The sequence below is a fragment of the Aquila chrysaetos genome, chromosome 4 (genome assembly GCF_900496995.4).
Source record: "Aquila chrysaetos chrysaetos chromosome 4, bAquChr1.4, whole genome shotgun sequence".
Lineage (NCBI taxonomy): Eukaryota > Metazoa > Chordata > Aves > Accipitriformes > Accipitridae > Aquila > Aquila chrysaetos.
This window is the reverse complement of record NC_044007.1, coordinates 2,380,167-2,401,989: the sequence shown is the minus strand read 5'-3', so window position 1 is coordinate 2,401,989 and position 21,823 is coordinate 2,380,167. Positions and strand designations below refer to the sequence as shown.

Sequence of the window (21,823 nt, the reverse complement as noted above, 5' to 3'; positions counted from 1 at the left end):
TCCTTCCTTTTTGACACCAAAGATCTCAGTTCCAAAAAATCACGTGCAAAAAACGTGCATGTGAGACCAGGTCTGACTGGAACACACGCTCAGTGAACGTGCAACCAGGCTGGGTGTTGGCACACACGACCAGCTATACATCCAGCAGTCCACCTTGTGCTGGGATCCAAGGCAGACCCTGGACTCCTGCAATAAAGGAGCCTTTCTGGATCTGCTACTGAGTTTCTTGCTTCCAAATTGAGCTTCCCAGAGGAAAGGAAGAAGCTGATTGGTTTCACATGACTTCAGGGGAGAAGCCCCTGGATCAGCAGCTTGCTAACAGCCTAGGCTTCCCTTCCTTTGCCAGCATACAACTGTACAATTTGCTTGTTGATGTCTGCCTGAACAGATATTCCTCCTCTGATAAAGTGCTGTTAGTCTGCGCCAAGCTAAGTGGTTAATAATAATCCCCATTTCAGAGACCTTTCTATACGGTGCATCATCCTATGCATTCTGCTTATTGAAAAATAAAAACCCAGAAATCTGTCTGTTGGTTTCTGGCCATCATTTCTGCTGGAGGCACCAGCTCTCGTGTTATGACGGATTGGAGATATGCCTGATACCGCTCATAACCTCCTCACTTATTTCACTGGTAGGATTGGGTCCATGGCTCAGTGTTGAAAGCTCACTCCGCTCAATGCTTAGAGATTGCCAAGTGCAAACCTCTCCAAACCTGCTTTCTGCAGCTGACATGAGCATGGAGAAGAGCCTGAATCAATAAACCTTACTGACACTCCCAAGTGAAGGGTTTGACTTCAATAACATCTTCCCGCAGTGTATGCTATGAATACGCTGTAATGCTCTGATTTATCCTAGCGTGTCCTCTAGCAATGTCAAGAAGACCGCGGCTGCCATAGTTACACCCAGTGTGTTTAGCTTTAAAGGCTTTTTAAAAGTTCTTTTGTTATACTTGGTATCCTTGTCGTCCTGCCTTGCCTGCTCTGTAGTCTTTGAGGGGAACTTTGCTCTTGCAGCACCCACCACTCCCAGTATGAGTTGGTAGAAAAATTAGTGTTTCCTCAGTCCCATGGGATGCCTGTGTCATGTCCTGCCTCTGTCCCAGGTGGAGCAGCTGAATAGTATGAGGTTACCCCAAAGATCCTTGTCTCTGGTCCATTGAGAAAAAAAATAAGTAAAAGGACCTTCCCTTTTTTTTCATTCTGAGATGGGTGAAAGGGGAACATGCATTTATTTCTCCTTTGCTGTGCTGAAATACTGGGTAAGTAGCCTTCAGTCCCACACCGCTTTTCCCCTGCCCCACAGTCTGTGATTTCGAACCCTTGGAGACATCAAGGCTGACATCATTATCTTCCTAAGGTCTTTGTTGCATCCTGAAATCAACTGAGCAATAGATTCTTATGCCTACAAAAGGAACAGACGTTTTGTTGTGGACAGTGTTGTGTGGGAATGAGTGTCTGTGTGTCCTTTATATACCTCCTAATTGGCATGTTCTCCTCGTTCTTAGTTTAAGGTTTTCCTCTCCTATTAAGGAATATTCATGGCACTCCTTTCTTTCCCCAAGGGAAAATGAAAAACACTAAATAATTAGCTCTCACAAAGGCTTGCCATGATTACTAGAATGTAAGCTTTTTGGAGAGCAGTTAGAAATTTATAACAAAACATGGTGTATTTTAAAATACCAAATTATTGACACTGAAACTGTTCAAGGGAAAAGAGCAACCTGAAGCAGTTCAGTGAGTTTAAAATAAAAAAAATTACATTTGAAATCATTGATAATGCTTCATTTCAGCTATTTACTGAATCAAAATAATTTTTGACATGAAAGCAACCTTTTATTTTAAAGAATTCTACTCCTTCATAGGCTAGTTATATATATTTCATATATATACATATAGTACATGTACTAAATATATATAGGTGTATTTGCTTTTCAAGATATTGTTATCAATATGAAAATATGTGTTGGCCTAGTTGGGAGTTTTGGCCATGATTGTGTTGGAAAATTTGTGTCACAGAGAACTCTTTCAAAATGAGAAAGTTCTTCTCCTCCCTAGCTTTAGCTTTGCCTTCAGCATCCTGGATTAAAAAAAAAACAGTATAAAACTGTTCTGCCACCACAGCCTCTTTCTGAGAGGTCCAAGGGAACATGCTAGCATGGTGTGACTGTGGTAGGTGTATTGATGTGTTAACAAAAACCTAGGTGAGGTGCTAAGGATACTTATCTGTCTCCCTAGTGCTGAATAAAGACATCACCACCTGCAGGACCTCAACCATCACAGGAACATTGAAGCGTCCATCACTGCCAGATGAAGAGAAATTGAAACTCAATCACCAGAAGGGGTCATCAAACTTTAACAGTCTTCCAGCCAATGTCTCCAAGATGCATCTTCAGGGCTCACCACACTACCTGGGGGCCATCAACCTGAATGAGTTCAGCAATCACACTCTCACTCTGAAGAAGGACAAGAACCAGCCACCTAAGTCCATCTACATCTGTGATGGGGACATCTTCAAGAAGTTGGACTCAGAACTCTCCCGGGCGCAAGAGCAAACGCTGGACACCAGCTACGTCATTCTGCCTACCAACACGTCTACCTTACGGGCCAAACCGCCCAAAGACGAGAGCAAATACAGCATCAATATTGACCAGATGCCCCAGACACGGCTCATCCACCTCAGTATGGCTACTGACCCAGGCTTTGTTGTCAAGAGTCCTCCACGGGAGCCTGTAACCATGACATGCGGTGAGGTTCAAGGTTCCACCATGATACAACAACAGCAGCAGCTGGCTCCACAAAATATCTCCAACGAGTCACAGATTCCCAACAGCCTGTGTGACACAGGTGACTCAGGGAACTCGGGTGTGGTGTCCAAGAGTGAGACCGTCTCCACCCTCTCCATGAGCTCCTTGGAGGTGAGCATGTGAATTACTGTATTGTTCTCAGCCCAGAACGATGCCCTGCCCTCAACACTGGCCACACCAGGTGTTTCAAGAGAAGCACCTTAGGCCCAGTGCAGCCCACCATGCAATGCCAGTATTTTATTATCATGAGGCATCACTGGCATGTGATATCATTTTGTAATGTAATGTTTAAAATCTCTCACAACTTCCGCAGATGTATTCCATTGCTGGATCAACTGTCTGTAGCCCTACAGGCAATGAAATTCCAATAAAAATGTTAGTTTGTCAAAGACTATTCATTTTAATGCAAGGCACGTGACTTGCATTACCTTTTCTCCTTCTATCCTCTGCCTCTGTTTCCCATTTTGATGACTTCAGTCATGATACAGGGGAGAAAAGTCTAGTGATTGCAGGCGTAAAATGTCCCTAAGGCATGCCCCACAATGCTCTTAGCATCAGAGGGATGTCAGAGGTTTTGCATAAGCGCAGCCCTCTCCTTGTGACCTGTGATAACTCATTATGTATATTAGCAGTTCTCCTTAGAGCTTAGATCTTAAGCTGAGGTCTGTTCTAGGGCATCTGGCCCTTTTCTTGGCTATTGTCAGAGAGCAGGTCTTGGCTATTGCTGTCCAAACTTCAGTCTCGACTGACTGGTGCTCAAAAGCTGCAGTAGATCAGTTGGCTGATCTACTGCTCCCTCTCTGCTTCTTATTCTGTGAACAACCTGCAAGCTCATAACTAGGACAGAGCTTGAATTGGCTAAACTCCCATGCTCAGCCCATGCTCAGCTCTCCTTAAGGCTCAGTGTTTTTTGGTAGACATCCCTCTAAATGGCTTGCATTTTCCATCGTGAAGAGCCAGAGAAACATGTTAAAGGTGTAGGAAGAAGGAAAAAGAGAAGGACTCTCCCTGTTTTATCTACTATGTGGCTGAGTTTGTGCCCACTCACCAGCATCAACCCCTTACTAACCTTCACCATATCTTTTTCTTTTGAATACCCAGAGGCGGAAATCCCGGTACGCAGAGCTAGATTTTGAGGTGAGTACATCCCTTTCTGAATAGTGCTTTTCTAAGGATAGGATGAGAAAAAGAAATGCTGCTTTCTTTTCTTTCTGGAACCTTTGCAAGAGTGCTGTCTTTGCCAAAGAGCTTCTTCAAGGGTTTAAAAACGGTGTGTTGAAAGAGTTGTGCTAGATGCCTAGTAAGGCTTACCCTGTGCAGCTAAACAAATGGGTCATTTATATTGGTACACACTTAATTTACGGAGCAGTAGCTTCTGTGTAAACATTTGTAAATCGGGATCCTACACTGGCTTGCCCAAGGCCTGTAACTTCTCCTCTGTGAGCAAAATGCTTACGGAGAGCTGATGGAGCAGTAGGTGACTGCACCATGTTCCTGTTTGGGAAGCACACGTACATTTGGTTCGTGGCCTAAAATGCCTTGCCTTTTGTGCGCAACATCTGTTGCTTAACAGAAGGGAAGCTAATACGGCCCCACTGTCACAACCCACCATTAACCTTAGTCTTTCACACCTATTAATGAACCTCACACAATCAGCCTGGGTGGAAGAAGTCTATACTGTTCATAGGGAAATGTCTGTCCTCACACCTGAGGCACAGAGTGGAAAGCTTTGAAAGAGCCAGTCCTCCACACAGGGTCCATGGGGCTACTGAGAGCTCGCACAGCTATCCTGAATCCAATCATGGCATCCTTCCCAGCAGAGCTATCCTTTCCCTTCAAAACTGCTAGTTTATTCCAAAAGAGTCACGTTAAGGGCCCACAAGGAGTTGCCTTAACACTAGAATCACTTCAGAGCTCCAGGTTGTGAGCTTGGTCTCAAATTGAGGCACGATGGGTACATCTAAGCTGATACTTCAGGTTGGTCCTAAACTATTTGAGTCACTTTCTCTAATTTTGTAGCACTTGGCAGAACACAAGAAAGCCATATTCAACATGCTCTTACATGCAAAGGGAAGTCCTCACAGAAATTGGTCTTGCCTCTCCTTCTGGGCAGTAGAAGGTAGAAGTGAAATGCAGAAGGGCGGAAATACAAAGAAAAGGAAATTGTGGAATAGTTTCTGATGGAACTTCTTGTACCCAAATTCTGTATGTTTGTGTAATCTCTGAATATATTTGCAAAGGAGACATACTGAGAACAGAGTGGGCACGGGGTCAGGTATCAGTTAAAGAAGGTGAGCAAAGCTTCCTAAGTCTAGCTAGTAGAAAATTGCCAGTCAAGAACAAATTCTGCAGCATAAACAGTTGGCAGTTGCAGGTTTAGGGTAACCATAAGGTCAAAAATGAGTCTTTTCCACTTTCTCCCACCATCTCATCCTGAAAATAAAGGCGGTGCTACACTGGGACCTCAGTGAACGTTAAAGGTAGTTTAGGCACACCAGATTGTACCTGCAGGGAGACAGAGCTAGGTTTTAATAACTTTGTGTGTATTATTTTTTTTAATAACTTTTGTTTTAATATGTAACTTTGGGGGAAAGCATGTTCTTTCTGTACAGCTGAATAGGGTTTGCTTACCTGTGGCTCTTGTGTTTGCTTCAGAAAATCATGCACACAAGAAAACGTCACCAAGACATGTTCCAAGACCTGAACAGAAAACTCCAGCATGCAGAGAAGGAGAAGGAGTCTCCAACAACGGACAGCAAGGTTAGTCAGACACTTCCAGAACCATCATCTCCTAGAGCCCTCTAGTGCCAGCAGGAGCGCAGGAAGAAGCAGGAAAGTTTAGGAGCCCTCACTGAATACTTTACCTTGATTTTCTGTCCATGCATGTTGCAACAAGCACATGTGTGACAGAGAGTCACAGAGGTACCACTAGCTCATCTACAGAGTGGTCAGCAGCCCACAAGGAGAATGTCTGTCCTCAGGTCTGTTCGTGGTCAATAGAGTTTGTGTTGTCTTCTTTGTGTTTGTTCCCCATGTCTGTGTCTGTTCTTTGCATTCCCTTTCAGGTCATCTCTGAGTGCCCCATACATCCAGTCATAGTTACGAACTGGAAACTAGAACAGCCTTGAGGAAATCTAGGTGGAAAGGGGAGAGGGCAGAAGGTGGGGCCGGCAGGAATCATCTAAACCACCTGCAGGGGCTTAGTTGGAAGCCAAGGTGGCAGTGATGGGCATAGCTATTCAGGAAAGCCACTGCAGTGGGATTTCAGCTGTGATGGTGGCAGCACTTCTTGGGGACTGCATGCTAATTAAATGTAGCATAAGGGTATTTGTGGCAGCTGGTCATCATATACATGGCTTTCCTCAACAGGAGCAAACTTCCAGGGCAAGAAGAGACTTTGAGGGAGGCAGGCTGGGGGAAGGACCTTGCAGCCTTTCAGAAGGGCAGAGATTTGGTACTAGAAACAGATATCAGGAGCCTGCGTAGCAGGTGATGTGGATAACACAAATAAGGAGGGGCAGGCTGATGGCATCTCCCCCACGTCTCAGCCCATTAAGCCTGCTAAGCAAGAGCCGAAACGTTGCAAGGAAGTATATCTGCTCCAGCAGAAGGGAAAAACAAGTGGCACAGCCAGGTTGGCAGTAAGAAATGAAATGTGGGCTGTGCCTGCGCTCAGGAGAGGGGCAAGGTGAGCTATTTATAACATTCTCGGTCATTTGCATGCAAAGTCAGATCCAGGATGCACAGTCCCCTGCAGCATGGCCAAGCTGGCACTAGTGGGGCTTATTTTGATGGGATTCCATTAGAGGCAAGACCAGAGCTCCGAGGTTGATTGAACAAGAGGTTTAGTTTGGTTCTTTGTGGAAGCAGAGCGCTACAGAGCCTTTGGTCTGCGTTCAGATCTCACAGCATTGCTGTGCTGAGCTCCAGAGATGTAGTCCCAGCAAATCCTACTTTTATTGTGTGTGGCAAGGTGTCATTATGGGCTGTCCAGTGTTAGAGAATGAGAGGGGGAGTGAATCTAGCAGGCAGGTTCAGATCAAAGAAGCCTGTGTTGGCCCAGAATCCCAATGCATTTCACTGAATGTCATCTCTCTGCTTTTTTTCTATTATTTAGGTATGACACAGCTGTAAAATCAAAAATGCTTAAATACCATGTAAAAGCTAATCTGTGGTATGTTTGCAGGAGGGTTTTATAGATTTAGATGTTTTGAGCATTTCAGAGATGCTTCTATGTAGAATTAAAGTTGCCAGTGTCAGCATCAAAGAGCTTTGAACTGCTGGAAAGAAGCTGTGAAGGTGGCCTTTGCATATTGACTGAATCTTTTTCAAGTTGTGATTTTCCCTTGGATGTAACCCGAGAGGGGGAGCTTGCAAAGATCACTATTGGCAAGTCAGTAGTGGGTATTGGTTTAAAAACATTCAAAGCAGTGCAAAGAAAACTAAATAGCTTTCTTCACCCCTTTTTCTACCATTTGCTGCTGAGGACTCCACTGGAAATCATGCCCCATCTTCAGCTTGAGAAGATCAGTATTGGCAAGTCAGTAGTGGGTATTGGTTTAAAAACATCGAAAGCAGTGCAGAGAAAAATAAATAGCTTTCTTCACCCCTTTATCTACCATTTGCTGCTGAGAACTCCACTGGAAATCATGCCCCATCTTCAGCTTGCCCTGAGAAGGCAAACTGCGGATACCAGGGATTAAAGTAACAACAAAAGAATTTTTTTTCTTTTATGTATGTTTAGGTTATAAAACGATGGAGTATTTCTTCTGGTGGAAGTGATAAAACTAACGTTAGCGTAAGTCCGGCTTTCATTTTGCATTGAAGAGCATTGTAGACCTGTCCCAAACCCTTCCATGACGTATGAATCCAAACACATTCCTTCACCAGTAGGAAACTCCTTGCCTTGTGGGCATGAACAAGGTCATAAGGATCCTGGAATACCCTTGAACCCTTTCATACTTAGCATCATAGAGCAGAAGGCATGTTTACTGGGTCTAGTCCATCTGCCTGCATTGCTGTATCTTTGATTTCCCTTTTAAATAAGCAACCACAAAGTCGAGCTCTCTCTAGCCCTGGGGGTTTCCCAGCCTCTCCTAGCAGCATGTCCCATTGTCCTTAGTCCTTTCCAAGATATGATGCTTTTCCTAATCTTCTTGCACTTCCTCTCTCCTCCTTCAACTCCAAGGTCAGAAAGGTGCCGCTGAGACTTGAACTAAATGTCTGCATAGGACAGACCTCCTTTGGGAATACCTAGGAATGGTGCTGGCCCTTTTTAGGGATCAGTGTGGGGTTTGGTTTTGATGTAAATGCTAGTCCTCTCTGTACTTCAGCGCACTGGCCAAAACTGATTACCCTATCACACTAATTACATAGTTCCTCTCAGATGTGCTACTACATTGCCAAGTTTGAAGGAAGCACCAACAGAACAAATGGGAGGAAGAAACTGATCTTCTGTCTCTTTAGGAAGAGGGGTTGAAAATTCAACCATCACATGTGTTTCCTGTTGCGAATTTCTCCAGCTTTGGTGGTAAAACACGATTTTTAAGGGGTCTTCAGCAAAGACCTGAAGGTTTGTCCCAGCACGTATATTCCTCCTAAGTATCCTGACACATTTAAACATTGGATAAGTATTACTGCAGCGTACACTTGAAAGATAAAGACGACTGCCCTTTGCCCACTGTCCCAGAGTAGTTACAGGCAGAGCTGGAAACATAATCAGGAACTCCTGCGTGTTTGAGCTGTTCAGCTTTCATCCTTCACAAGGTCCATTTCTGAAAGGCATTACTGATGTGAGAATTACCGAATCCCTATCAAAGGCAGCCTTGACAAATGCCTCTGGGCTTGTCTCTCATCCTGCAGACGTGGAGACAGGTTTGGGGATGAATTCTGCTTTCCCCTCACCCAGCGACCAGGGAGTCCTTCCCTGGGACCTCTCTTCTCCTTTGCACTGGAGGGCACAGAGGGAAAGCATACATGTGATGCAAGGCAACGTGTAACACTGCTGCTAGCCATCGCACACGTCAATCTTCAAGTCAGAACGGCTACAGCAGAGATCTGGAGCCGAATCCACATATCACTGAGATCAGGGTGTCCCCACTGCCATCAGCTGACCTGTCATTAACTTATTAATGAGCAATGTTGCCAGGATGGTATGTCAGAGGTAGGCAATTAGGAGAACTAGAACACTGCCTGGAATGCCAGCCAAGTCTGAATCTTGACCATATTCAATGCATTCCCAGGAACCACTGTGGCACTGGTATTTGCTGCAGTTATTTTGCTACAAACCAAAGCACACTGCTAATGCTGAACTAACTTGAGCCTCAGAGTACAATACTACTGAATTATCCTTCCTTGGGCAACAAACTTGAATTTTTCCATGTGTTTTTTCAGTTTATTACATGAAATCTATTCCACGTGACGTGGACTTTCTTATATATGTATCTCAACTATAAAATGCTACCTTTAGAAGCACGCTCAGATATTCCTGATTAAAATCACATTGTCCAGCAGGATCTGCATTCAAAGCATACAGGAACGCACATCCACCTGCATTCAAGTCTAGGCCACCTTACTGCTGCAGGAGAGTAAAGGGATCTCACTTATTTGTGGCTTTATGAACTAATTGGGGATGTAGACACTATTATCCAAAGCTAACTTTTCAGTGCTAGGGAATTAAGACAGTAGCTTACTGATATACAGCAAGATCTGATGACTGCAAGTTGAAAAGTCAGCTTTTTAATGCATTAATAGATCTCTGTATGACCTTCCCATGGGCTATGGTAAATTTTCTCTCTCCTGCAATCTCCAAGTTCAGATGAGGCAAGGAAGATGGAGATGACTTTTGAAAAATCAGCCCTTACTCAAAAGGAAGTTACAGGGTTGTAGGCAAGACTCCTTTGCTCTTGAAATGCTGAAATTTGGGACAGATTATCTCTGTCCACCTGAAGGGACTTTAAATCTAAAAAGAGTATCGTAGGAACAGCTGGGTTTACTTTGCTCATCCTCCTCCCAAATGACTTGCAGCCAGCATATGTGTGGAGGTTGCACACTGTTGCCCTTCCATTTTAACCCAGACCAAACTGGAAGTTGGTGTAGACCCTGAGCAGAAAACTAAATGAGCTGTGTTTGTTAAATATTTACCACCTAGACAGCTTATTTGCAGCCAGGAAACATGAAAGGAACCAAAGGCTTGGAGACAACTACAGCAGGATTTGCATCAAAAAAACCAGCCATCCACAGCATCCTAAGTGATTAAAATTAAAAACTCTCTTGGTGTCTGGGATCCACCAAACCTTCCCTTTTAAGTTTATAATAAGTAGTGAGTGGCTTCCACCTGGATTGAAGATATCTCTTCATAGCAGCTTTAAGACACGTTTTGCTGCCCAAACAAATGCATATTGAAACGTTAGGTTAGTACTGACTCAGACAGCAGAGTTCTTCCTTCCTAGTCACTCCCATCACTTTGAGTTGTTCTTTAACTACCCGATTGCTACAAAAAAAAAAAAAAAAAATCCCATTGTTGGAAACCTTGCCACAAGTTTGTTTCTCCATTTAAAAGTCTGCCTTTTGCCTGGCAGACGGTAGACTGCAACATGCAGGTTTTTTCCCTGCTTCCTCCTAAATACACACACTTCCCAAGGTCTAAATTCTTTCAGCTAAGAGCTTTTCTCATTAAAGCAGGGCAGTGGTTATTTTCAAGCTGCTTTGTACCACATGGGAAATATTTTCCTGGCCAGATCTGTATTGTCAGGGTAAAGCATCTCCAACACTGCTCCTCCCAGTGAGTTAATTGCTAAAGAAATTCCAGTGCTTGGGCTGGACATCGGGAGGGCTTCACATGCTCTGCAACAGCGTGGTATGAAAGTAGAGGCTTTGCAGCCTTTAAAGGAAGCGAAGGCTTTGTTTCTTCTATGCTTAGTGCCAGCTTTGAAAGGAATGGAAGTGACACTCCTGCCTTCCCCCTCGGCAGGAGTCCTTTGATCCTTCTCCTTAGAGAAGTTTGAATCACATACATATTCCTCTCTTCTTGACAGCATCTGGCTTTGCATTCATTTTAAACAGCAGCTCTTTACTTGTGCCGAGGTCAGCGAAAGCCGTGCTGAACAGAGCTCTGCAAATTTCTCTGATTTGCTCATTCTTGCTTATTAGCTACTTGCTCCGTTCAGCTCCCTGCAGCTCAAATGGCTTTTGCTTTGACAGGAGCCCTGTCCTGGAGCTCACATACAGGATCTGAACTCAGTCTGTAACTCAGCTCTCAAATCCAGTCTCATCTCTCTGTTGGTCCTGAAAAAGCACTTGCTCCAAAACCCAGTGGAAAAAGAGACAAAGTTTTTTCTGCCTTTCTGTGACTTTCTCTTATTTCCTTCTAGACAGTGTTTTTGTCTTGATTACTTACTTTCTCAGGCTTAGATTTTTCTTAGCTTCCCTCTTCAGACACCTGGAGGATATACCCATTCCACCAGCAGTTGCTTTGGCATCTAACAGAATCGTGAGAAAAAAAGGAGTATTGATCAATATTGCAGTTCATTGCAGTAGGAGCTGTGTGTCTCCCTGGCATGCTCTGCTTCATGACAGAATTAATTCTCTTGCTTGCTGACTACCTGTCCTTTCGCTAGCTGACTGGAGAGCCGGCAGCCGTGCTCTCAGGTGGGAAAATTTGGCCACGGGAACCTCTCTGCATGGGCTGAGGCTGGCGGTGGAGGAGTTGAAATGGTGGTGGTGGTTGTGTCAAACTCAGGCTCATTCCTCACCGAGGAATTAGAAAATTGGGAGGCTGTGCTCCTCCTGCTGTCAGCTGTGTGTACCTCTGCAAGGGAAGCTCCACTTATGGGTGGGATGTCTCCTCCGTGCCATGTGTTTAAACCTCTCTGCACTTCTTAAAGGCTTTAGTAACTGGCAAATTTAGAAGACCAATTAGGGTAACTTTTATGGGGAGGAATGCTACATAAAGTATAATAATTACTGCAATAAATTCTGTTATGAAAATGACGTCAAACCTTAATTCATTCAGCCATACACCATCTGTCAGCCAGTGGGTATCCAAATATACCATCAATCAGAAGTTCACCTCCTCCTGTAGATCATCTGATATCTCGTGTCCCAAGCATCACGCATCAGTTACTCTGTATTGCTCAGAAGAACATCTTAACACCCCATATCGTCTGTATGGACAGTCAGCTCCTGCCATGCCCTTTGAAGCTATCCAGCTATCAGCGGCTCGAAAACCGTGCAGTGACCACCAGCAGATTGAAGCTCCTGGTTGTTTAGACTGGTTAAAAAAGGACTCTGTAAAGAATCATGCTTTGGGTGCTCTTGGTCCCCTCCAGGTGTCCCTAGGTGCCCCTGGGAGGCATGGGGCAGCCTTGAACGATTTCAGCATTTTGGGGAACACACAAATCTCCATGTCTACCAAGTGGAGTGAACCCTTCAGTAGACCATAAGCATTGTCCAAAAAAGGATGGTACGTTAACCAGCTGGATTAATGGCAAGAACAGCCTGGAGAATAGCCTGTTCCTCATGCTGGTGGGACCACAAGCTTTCTCTGCAACCTTCAGGCAAGGGACTGTTTCTGAGTCAATGCAAAGAGCCCCTGAGGGTCTACGAAGGACCTCCACGATTCAGTGCCTGTTCACCTTCAGCTGTGCATGGCCTCGCTAGACTTTGGCTCACAGCAACCCCTACAGGTTAGACCATCTGAACTTCAGAGAATACAGAAGCAGAAGACATATTTTTATAACCCAGCAAATACTGGGTATTTCAAGTTTCCTAACTGATTTCCATCAATGCAAGTTAAAATCACAAATTGTTTCTTCTTTTTAAAAAAAAATGAAATTCTGAACAAAGTCAGGGACTTCTTTTTATTTTGCTTTTCTCCTAAATGAAAAAAAAAAAAGTATCATCTTTGTAGTTCAGTAGCATAAAATGAAGGAACTGCAGCTACTTTTTTCAAACAAGGAAAGGAAAATTTATCATCCTGTAAAAAAACAAGACAGCTTTCCCATTTTCTAATCACTTTTCATCGACATTGAGCCAAAGATGGGTTAGACAGCGTGAGCCACATTTATCTTTCAGATTCCCTGCTATACGCTCTGAATAACTTCATTCTGGTCCTAGAGTCATCAATGTCATGGGGAGAGACCATTTGGGTCATGAAATATCCTTCAAGTTGACACTAGAGGCAATGAAAACAATATGGGAGTAGCTGGTTCTAGGGGAGTTATCCCAGAGAGCTCTGTAGAAAGCACTGAATTCCTCTTCAGGTTATTCAGGGTAACTATAAAAATTGGGTATTAAAAAAAAACAAACCACAAAACCAACTAAACAAACAAACAAAAAAACCCAACCACAAAACAAACAGAAGGAGATGCAGCTTAGCAGCTTGTACATTTTGTCGTTTTTGACTGAAACGTGAAATGAAAGCTGTGTCTTAGAGCCGCCAGTCAGTCTCCTGTGCCTTATTTATGTGATACACTGACCCCGCTCCTAAACAAAGGAGTTTCACTAGGATCCAGGTACTCTGGATGAAGCCAGCCTGGACCCTTGAAGGCAGTGATTATCTCGATACACTTTGCCTCTGTCTTTGTTAGGAATTTGGGAGGGTTTGTTGGCACTGCGTCTTAAATGCGTTTTGTCCCAAATCCTCTCCCTCTCCCTTAAAGACGCGCGGCCAAAATGAAAGCCACGGCCGAACGAAGGAGACTCCGAATCCCACCAGGGTGATGAAGACCTCCAGTTTGCCCCGCACAGCGGGTTTTACCCCAGCCTTGGGTCTGGGCATTCCCTCCCTTCCCACTCCTCCGAGAGAGCAGTCTGCTCCGCCGTCCTGGCACCAGGCAGGAACCGATAAATATTTCCCCCCTCCCCGATGGCCAGAAGCTCATGGGCTGTGTCAGGCCAGAGTAATGGCTCTGTCTCTGTGAGTTACTGGCAGAGCAGCCTCCGCTGCTTTCAGCTCCTGTCTCGGGCCATTCCTGGCTGTCTCCAAGGCGCCAGGCCCTGGGCCAGCACTGCCGCCTTTTACAGCCGGATTACACAACCCTCTCTCCAGGTTTTTTCTTCTTTTCTGTGCATAGCTAGGTTTTCCCTCCTGTCTGCAAGGATTGCTCAGACCCCACAGTGGGGCTGGAGGAAAATGCCAGAGTTGAAGCATGAGCCCGGTGGCTGTTTCTATATGCTGTTCAAGTGGCCAAGACCCGATAAAAACCTTTTCCATATGGAGGGAAAGAAAAAGGGAGCTGTTCCCAGGAGCCTGCTACTAATTCCCAGGGTGCCTTTTGCCAAGAGGAGAAGATTTTCTTTTGTCTCCCAGCATCCTTGCCAGAGCTCAGCCTGGCTGATTGCGTTCAACCTGCTCAGAGATCCAAGCGGGCACCAAATTCTTCTGCACCCAGGGTCAGATCACGGCCATGCACGCCGCAATGTGAGCTGCTGGTGCCAAGTGGTGGATGACCAGCGCATCCCATCCCTGAGACAGCACCTCCACTCACGGCTTCGCTAGAGAAGTCTAATTCTTTTCTGAGAAGTGGGAAACTAAAAACAAGCCTGCCCTCTCCGTTTGCTGATCTCCCCAGGCTCCTTTTCATCTTCTAACTGTAAGGAGACGTCTTTGGAGTCGCTAAGCCTGCCACAGTCACAGTTAGATAACACATCACACTGATAAGCTAGATAGAAACAACTGTATGCAGTCAAACCCAAAGCCAGTCTGGCTCTGCCTCTTCTCCATGGCAGAGTAAAAAGCAGCTTGGAAAAATAAAAAAGCAGGGCAAGCATGTGGTAGTGCATCTTCAAAAAGATCCCCAAGACTCCAGTAATTTGTGGTCGGAGACCTCCTGACGCAGAATGGTGTCGCTTTGCTTCATAGTACCGAATGGATGTGGCTTTTGTGAATGTTTCCACATGCTTTTTATAACTTTGGAAGTTTTCGGCATCAACAGAGAGCTGCAGAAAGGTGGTCTGCAGTTCGGCTGGGCATTGTGTGCAGGACCAGCTCTTGGGGTTCACTCTGGGCCAGGCACTGCTTGGTGCCCCGTCATGCTCTGTAGTTCTTGTGTTGGAAGAGATGATCCCTACCATCAGTAGTCCGTTCCTACTGTCAACAAGCCACTAAGAGTTTCATAGACCTCTTTCACATCCATCCATAATCTCTTTTCAAGGCTGAAAGGTCGTAGTCTGTGTAATCTTTTCTCCTACAGAACATGCTGCATATCTTTGTTCATGGCTGTAAACTGGCCACGCTTATCACTTCCCCTAAATCCTTCTATCAGGAAGCCCACGGAGTGCACCTAATATTCAAGATACAGAGTAGAGTTACGCACTGGCATAGTGATATTTTCTGTTTCATTCTCTCTTCCTTTCTTAATTATCCATTCTTAATAATTCACAACATGTAATGTCTGTTTTTAATCACCATTGAATAATTATTGTAACCCTTAGGTCTTGTTCCCCAGTGACAGGGCTGATCAGAGGCCATTGCTGTAGACGTGAGCTCATAACTGTTTGGGTTTGGTTTGTTTTTTTTTCCCCCCAATTTCTGTTCCCTACATGGATTTGCAGCTGCTCTTGCTCAGTAGCTCAAAAGCAGCTCGCAACAAGAACATCTCTGAGGTTTGCTGATCGCCTTCAGTGTACATGATCAGATCTGGGTGCGTCCTCACAGCATGAAGGAGAGGCTGAAGGTCAGGAGTGTGGCAGACAGAGGGACCGTTAAAGCAGAGATTGGCTGGGAATAGAAGAACCTGATGCTGAAGGTGGCCGTAAATAATGCCATCAAAGAAGGGAAAAGATGGAATTATTTATGAACTTCATGCATATGATCATTTGTGGAGCTCTCTGTTAAATAATACAGCTGTGGACATTGGTAACTTTGAAAACTTGTGGCATTAGAGCAATTGTGGGAGAAAACAAAATCTTTTTCATTGAAAAGAGCTGTTCTGACCAGGTTTCTTTTTCCTCACCTTTTGGGAAACTCTTAGTTTCATTCCATTTTTTGCTCTATATGTGCTTTTGTCTTTATGTGTACCTTCTTGCTGCATCTTTTCATGGCAGACAAATGGTCTGCAAAAACACCGTAGGTAGAAGTTTCACTTCAGGAAGTCTCAAACTTGTCTCATTAAGATGCACACGGAGATAAAAAGGTTTCAGTTTTTAGTTGCAGTGGTTCTTAAACAAGTTCCAAAATAGGTAGTGGAATAAGTCAACAATTTTATCACCTTTTCTGTCATATTAGTATTAATCACCATTGTGTTACATCAAGGAATAAAGTAAGAATAACACCAACAGCATAAGAAAAGATCTGTGTCATAGAGTTTAATGAAAACTTCAACTGCAAATTTCAAGAAATGAAGTGGTTTACATTCTTCTGAACAATACTTTTCCAAAGCTTGATTTAAAAAAAAAAAAATTCTCTTTGAAAGGACTTCAAAAAATTTAGGTTTTCTCCTTTGAATTAAAATAAAAGTAATTTCAGAATGTTTTCCCTTCACTTTGAGAAGACCAGGTTTACCTGGTTCATACATTTGCCACTCCCCAGCCACTAAATGACGTTACCCAGAGCCTTCTCCCTGTGAGCCGCTGCGAGGATGCAGGAGCAACTTCAAATATATCTTATTTTTATATTAAGGGTGAAGGTTTGGTAAAGCAAAATTCATGGCTTGGGTGATGTGATGAAATCTGTCCCTGTAGGGATAATGCTACAACGCCTTTCCTATCGACGTTGCAGTGTGGAGGTGGGATAAAAACCAGACTTACAAACGGTTCTTAGGAAAGGACAAAATCGGAAGCTAAGGCAGGTGGATTAGCATGTAGCGGATGGGTATTTAGGTTTCCTGTAGGGCTACAGCAATCTCTGTAGCATCCCGGAGAACAATCATGACACCGCAGTCTACGTGTGGCTTCGTCTCCCCTCAATCAATACATTTTTGTGACAGCATCAAGCCATGACACATCCTGGGCTGCATGTCACCTGCATGTCTGTCTCCTCACCTTGTCACCAGACTTCTTCTCTCCTTGTTGTCATCCTCCACGCAGCCTCCTTTCCTCCCACCCTTTCCGCTAGCTGCCACTTTCCTTTTGGCAGGTGGCTCAAAAGGGCTCTGTGCTCCTGTCATGTGCAGGGAAGCCTTTTCTCGCCCAGTGCCAGAGTGTTTTGTGGGGATAATTAACTGTGAAAAGCATCACTCTTGGTGGGGGGGGGGAGAAGCTTAGTGGAACAACTCATTTAAAATCTTTGCATGGATTCCCCTTCATATACGCACTGAAGAATATACCCGTTTTACAGAACCTCACCTCTTCCCAGAGTCTTGTCTTGGTGTGTATCAGCAGAACCATTGAAAGATATTTTCTGGATTGCTATCCGTGGTGGGATGCTGGTGGGTGACTGGGCTAACAGCGGTCGATAAAGCCTTGAAGGCTTGGTGTGGCATTGATGGAAATGCTTTCAGTTTCAGAGCTGACAATCCAGCCCATCAAACCGCAGGGGTTCACTGGCAAAATAGTTAGCATGTTTTGCTGCAATTAAATAGCCTATAAATAGCTGTGCTACATGAGGAATGTATTCGCATTTGTCATGGTTTAACCCCAGCCGGTAACTAAGCACCAAGCAGCCGCTCACTCACTCCCCCCGCACCCAGTGGGACTGGGGAGAGAATTGGGAAAAAAAAGGTAATACTTGTGGGTTGAGATAAGAACAGTTTAATAGGACAGAAAAGAAGAAACTAATCATGATAATAACATGATAACATGACAATAATAAAATGACAATACTAATAAAAGGATTGGAATATACAAAAAAAAGTGATGCACAATGCAATTGCTCACCACTCGCTGACCGTTGCCCAGTTAGTTCTCGAGCAGCGATTCCCCCCCCAGGCCTGTATATATACTGGGCATGACGTCACATGGTATGGAATACCCCATTGGCCAGTTTGGGTCAGGTGTCCTGGCTGTGTCCCCTCCCAACTTCTTGTGCCCCTCCAGCCTTCTTGCTGGCTGGGCAGGAGAAGCTGAAAAGTCCTTGACTTAGTCTAAACACTACTCAGCAACAACTGAAAACATCAGTGTGTTATCGACATTCTTCTGGTACTAAATCCAAAACATAACGCTATACCAGCTACTAGAAGGAAAATTAACTCTACCTCAGCTGAAACCAGGACAGCGTCTATATAAAATGCAGTCAATGTATGTTCAGAAAGACCTCCTTGTAATCTGGATTTCTATATAGGGATTTTCTGTACAAGTAGAAAAAGATCTTAAATTCGCAAAAACTTGTTCAGTTTTTCAGTGGAAGTACAAGTGGCAAAAACCTCAGCTGAAAACTGAACTATCTAGGCATTAGGTGATAGAGATAGCAGTGGGGAAAAAAGTTTCTATTTTCTTCATGAAAATAGAGAGTTTACACACCAAGCTCAATTTTCATTGAAACCCCACTTTATTTTGGATCAGGAGTTTCACAGAAAAATTTGCCTTTGACATAAGAGAAGGAGGTGAAAAAATGGCATTTGTTGCATGGGTACTAACCTCTCTTTCTTTCTTTCTCTCTCTCCTTTCTTACACTTTCCTCCTCTTGCAGCAAGAAAAACAGCAGACACCAAACAAGAGACCCTGGGAAGGAATCAGGAAAGTCCAGTCCCCACCATCATGGGTTAAAAAGGACATGGAACCTGTGGCACAGTCTCCCCTAGAACTAAAAACTGTAGAGTGGGAGAAAACAGGAGCCACCATCCCCCTGGTGGGACAAGACATTATTGACCTTCAGACAGAGGTCTGAGCGGAAAGGGAAGAAAGGGACTTTTTTTTTTCCAGAAAACAAACAAAACAAACAAAACAAAACCACATTTTAAAGAAATGATTAAATTAAATCGGAACCGAGCGAGAGAAGTGTTTGGTTTCTTTTGAAACCTTTGGTAAGACAGAGTAACTTTTGTATTGTTCTCAGCAGAGAGGGGGGAATATTACTTTATAGAGTATAGTAGCTGTAGGTTCAGGACAACACGAGCTTTCCCAGGTAGGACTGGAGAAGAAGTGAACCTGGAAGAGAGCGAGGAGGAGGCAGAGGGTGGGAAGGGGCTGCAGGGGACAAGCCCTGCCGAGATGCTTTCGGGCTGCTGCCGCACGCCGGGAGCCTTCTTGCTCTGCCACGGGGAGGTGTGGAAGGACGCCCGGCAGCCACTGCGAAGGGCCAAGAAGATCGGGCTTGTTCGCGGATCGCAAGAGGGGATGCCCGCGGGAGCCTCGCTGGGATGCGGTCTGGCCGTAGATCCCTGGGGGAGACCCAGCCTCGAGGGTCTGTGGCATCCCTTGCCTGTCCTTGCCCCCCTCCACCTCTCTCTCACCAGCTCATCCAAGAAGGAAGGAGACGGGATGCGCCAAGCAGTGCCAAGAAGAGATTCCCACTCCGATGTGCCACACCATGACCTGGCATCATGGCATCCCCGCAGCGGGTCCCCACGGGGCAAGCGGTGGCATCATCCATGGCTTAGGTGGAGAGGTAAGGTGGGGTTTCCTCCTCTCATCCCTCCACGGCGGAGCTTCTGCGCGCCCTAAGGAGTGGGACAGGCGCAGGAGGACAGGACCACCTCCAAAACCTGCTCGCCCCGTCTCCAGGGAGAGGGTCGAAGGTGTTAGAAAAACAGACCAACAAGAAGAATGTAGGTCGTTTCATTGACTGTTAAATAGATAAACTCAGCACGGGCCTTGCAAAGGTCCTCTTGGCCTCATCCTTTTTTTTTTTTTTTTTTTTTTCCTGTTATTTTTCCTTGCTTTCGGACTCAGATTTATTCCAAGCTGCCCCTTCCTGGAAGGCAGAGAGAGAAAGAGGGAAAGACAGATCTGCAGATGTACCTGGAGATATTTGGTATACAGAGATGTTGCCTTAGGACATTGAGACAAACTGACAACATGAATAACGTCCACTTGGAAACAAACAAACAAACAAACAAAATAATCTATTTTTTTCCTTCTTCTTTTCTTTTCTTCAATAAAAAGAGAACTTGAAACCCGAGACCTTTCTTTTCTTTGGCTCTTGTCATTTCAAATGCCTTTCTGTGCTGTAGAACTGCGCAGGCATGGGGTGAGGATGCCACCTGCTGAAGGTGGAAGGCAAGTTGCTCCGTGGAAAGTTTGGGATGGTGGGAACACACAGCCCCTTCGCCGCTGGCTTGCAATGTTTTGCTTTGTTTTATTCAGTTTGAGCTTTGGTTATTTCCCCCTCGCTGGCTCTTCTCCTCCCTGCCCGCTGCCCAGAGCCAGCAAGCAGGTTTGTGGTCCTACAAGAAGGAAGAGGTGGAGCTGATCAGGAGAGCAGGACATTCCTCATCATAAAATACTGTCTTTTTATTTCACCATGAAAACAATAATAATGATTTTAATTATTTTTTGTTAAACATTTCTCAAGGCTATTTACAAAAAATAAGGTATCTACATTTCACCCCAAAAAGTGTTGTGCAATATTTTTATCATTAAAAAATATACCACTGGCATTACACGCAGACTTCATTCTTTGTATCACTCCCAGCACTGTCTGTCTGGTGTTTGGAACAACTCTCCCAGCTTTGGAGATGTGCGGCGACAAACCTCTGGTTGTGAGCGGCCAGATTGTGCCAGACAGCAGTAAAGCTTGATCAGGGTCTGAGTTATTACCGTGTGTTTGGGTCTCTTTTTAAAAAAAAAAAAAAATAAAAGCAAAACATTTTTTAGGAAAAAGCTAGCAATGGATATAAGATGCAAAACAATCACGGACCCCAGTTGTGCTTCCCCCACTGAGAGATGTTGCTTGACATGCAAACATCTCTGCTTCGACTTTCCTTTGGGCCACCTGGGTAATCTTTAAAGACAGTGGCATTTACCTTGCCGTTAACTGTATAATATGAAGGATGGAAAGAGAAACTTAAAAAAAAAATCCAAATAGCTAACAAATAGGGAAACTGATTACTAAAAACTGTGATATTATTGTTCAATTTTAGGTTATTCTACGAAACAGGAAAGCACAAAGGCCTCCCTCAGATGCCGGGTTGTATGATATTGTAATTATTATAATTACACATTATGAATTTTAGCATACAGATATCTTTCTACTGTGTTTTAATTCTTCTTTTTTTTTTTTTTTTTCCCCTTCCCCTGCCCAACCGAGCCTGCCCTCTTCTCTCCAACCTTCCCCATTCACCCATTCACTCCAGCCTACTTGCAGGACATTAACGGTGTTATGTAATTACAGAGATAAATGTTTGTTTAATAACTGTTGATATTCGACTTTCTCTGCTCAGCTCCTCCGGTTAATTCTGTTTTCCCATGCCCTGCCCTGCCCTGTGCCATGCCTTCCCCTCCTTCCTCTCTGTGTTCGTCAATTTTTTTTCTGTACAGTTTTCAGAGCACAAAATGAATGTGTCTTATTTCTAATAAAAGAGGTGTAAACTCTAGCGATGTCTGCTTTTTAAAAGCGTCCCTACCCACACCCCACGTGTGGTTTGCATCGCGCCCGGGTGCTGGGAAACACCTCTCCTGCATCTGCAAGCTGCCACCTTGGCTTCTGACTCTGGAAGAGCCATAGCCCGCGGCCAAACTTGCCCCACGAGTGTATCTTTTGCTTTGAGCTTTGTAGCTTCTTGACATCCCCAAAAATACCTCCCCTTATGTCGCACGTTTCCAGGGCACGAGAAATTCCCTCTTCTGTGCAGTGCAGCCTGCTTTTCTGCCGGTATCTCCAACCCAAATCTCGATGCCCCCTTCCCAGTATCGTACGATGCGAGGCGCCGATATTTAACGCAGACCTGGCAGCATTACTGGCAGAGGGCACAGATGTTGGGTTATAGTTTCCAAGAGAGCCAAGGCAATGCTGATGCTACCCTGCCTGCATGCCTGCAAAGCCAATCTCAGCCTCACCTGGATTTCCCTGCAACCTCCTGCATTACCAGGCAGGCTGCGAGCAGGAGGACGGTTCAGTGCACGAGCGGGTTAAGCGTATCACTCATGAGAGATGACAAGAAATGAATTGAGCTAGGGATTACTCACTTCCTTGGCGCTTAC

General features: G+C 44.7%; 1 protein-coding gene across 13 annotated transcripts in view; it reads left to right on the top strand.

Annotated features, from left to right (window-relative positions):
• ADGRB1 (adhesion G protein-coupled receptor B1) overlaps window positions 1-21,216 on the top strand; it is a 285,424-nt gene extending 264,208 nt beyond the window's left edge. For 9 of the 13 annotated variants that reach the window (XM_030011701.1, XM_030011703.1, XM_030011695.2 and 6 more), the window contains 5 exons: window positions 2,235-2,914; window positions 3,905-3,940; window positions 5,459-5,563; window positions 7,548-7,601; window positions 18,372-21,216. In XM_030011701.1, the coding sequence (XP_029867561.1) occupies window positions 2,235-2,914; window positions 3,905-3,940; window positions 5,459-5,563; window positions 7,548-7,601; window positions 18,372-18,569 (1,073 nt within the window). In that variant the 3' untranslated portion in view covers window positions 18,570-21,216. The remainder of the gene's footprint in view (window positions 1-2,234; window positions 2,915-3,904; window positions 3,941-5,458; window positions 5,564-7,547; window positions 7,602-18,371) is intronic. The other 4 variants (XM_041123058.1, XM_030011705.1, XM_041123057.1 and 1 more) reach the window with 1 other exon arrangement.
• The last annotated feature ends 607 nt before the right edge of the window (window positions 21,217-21,823 follow it).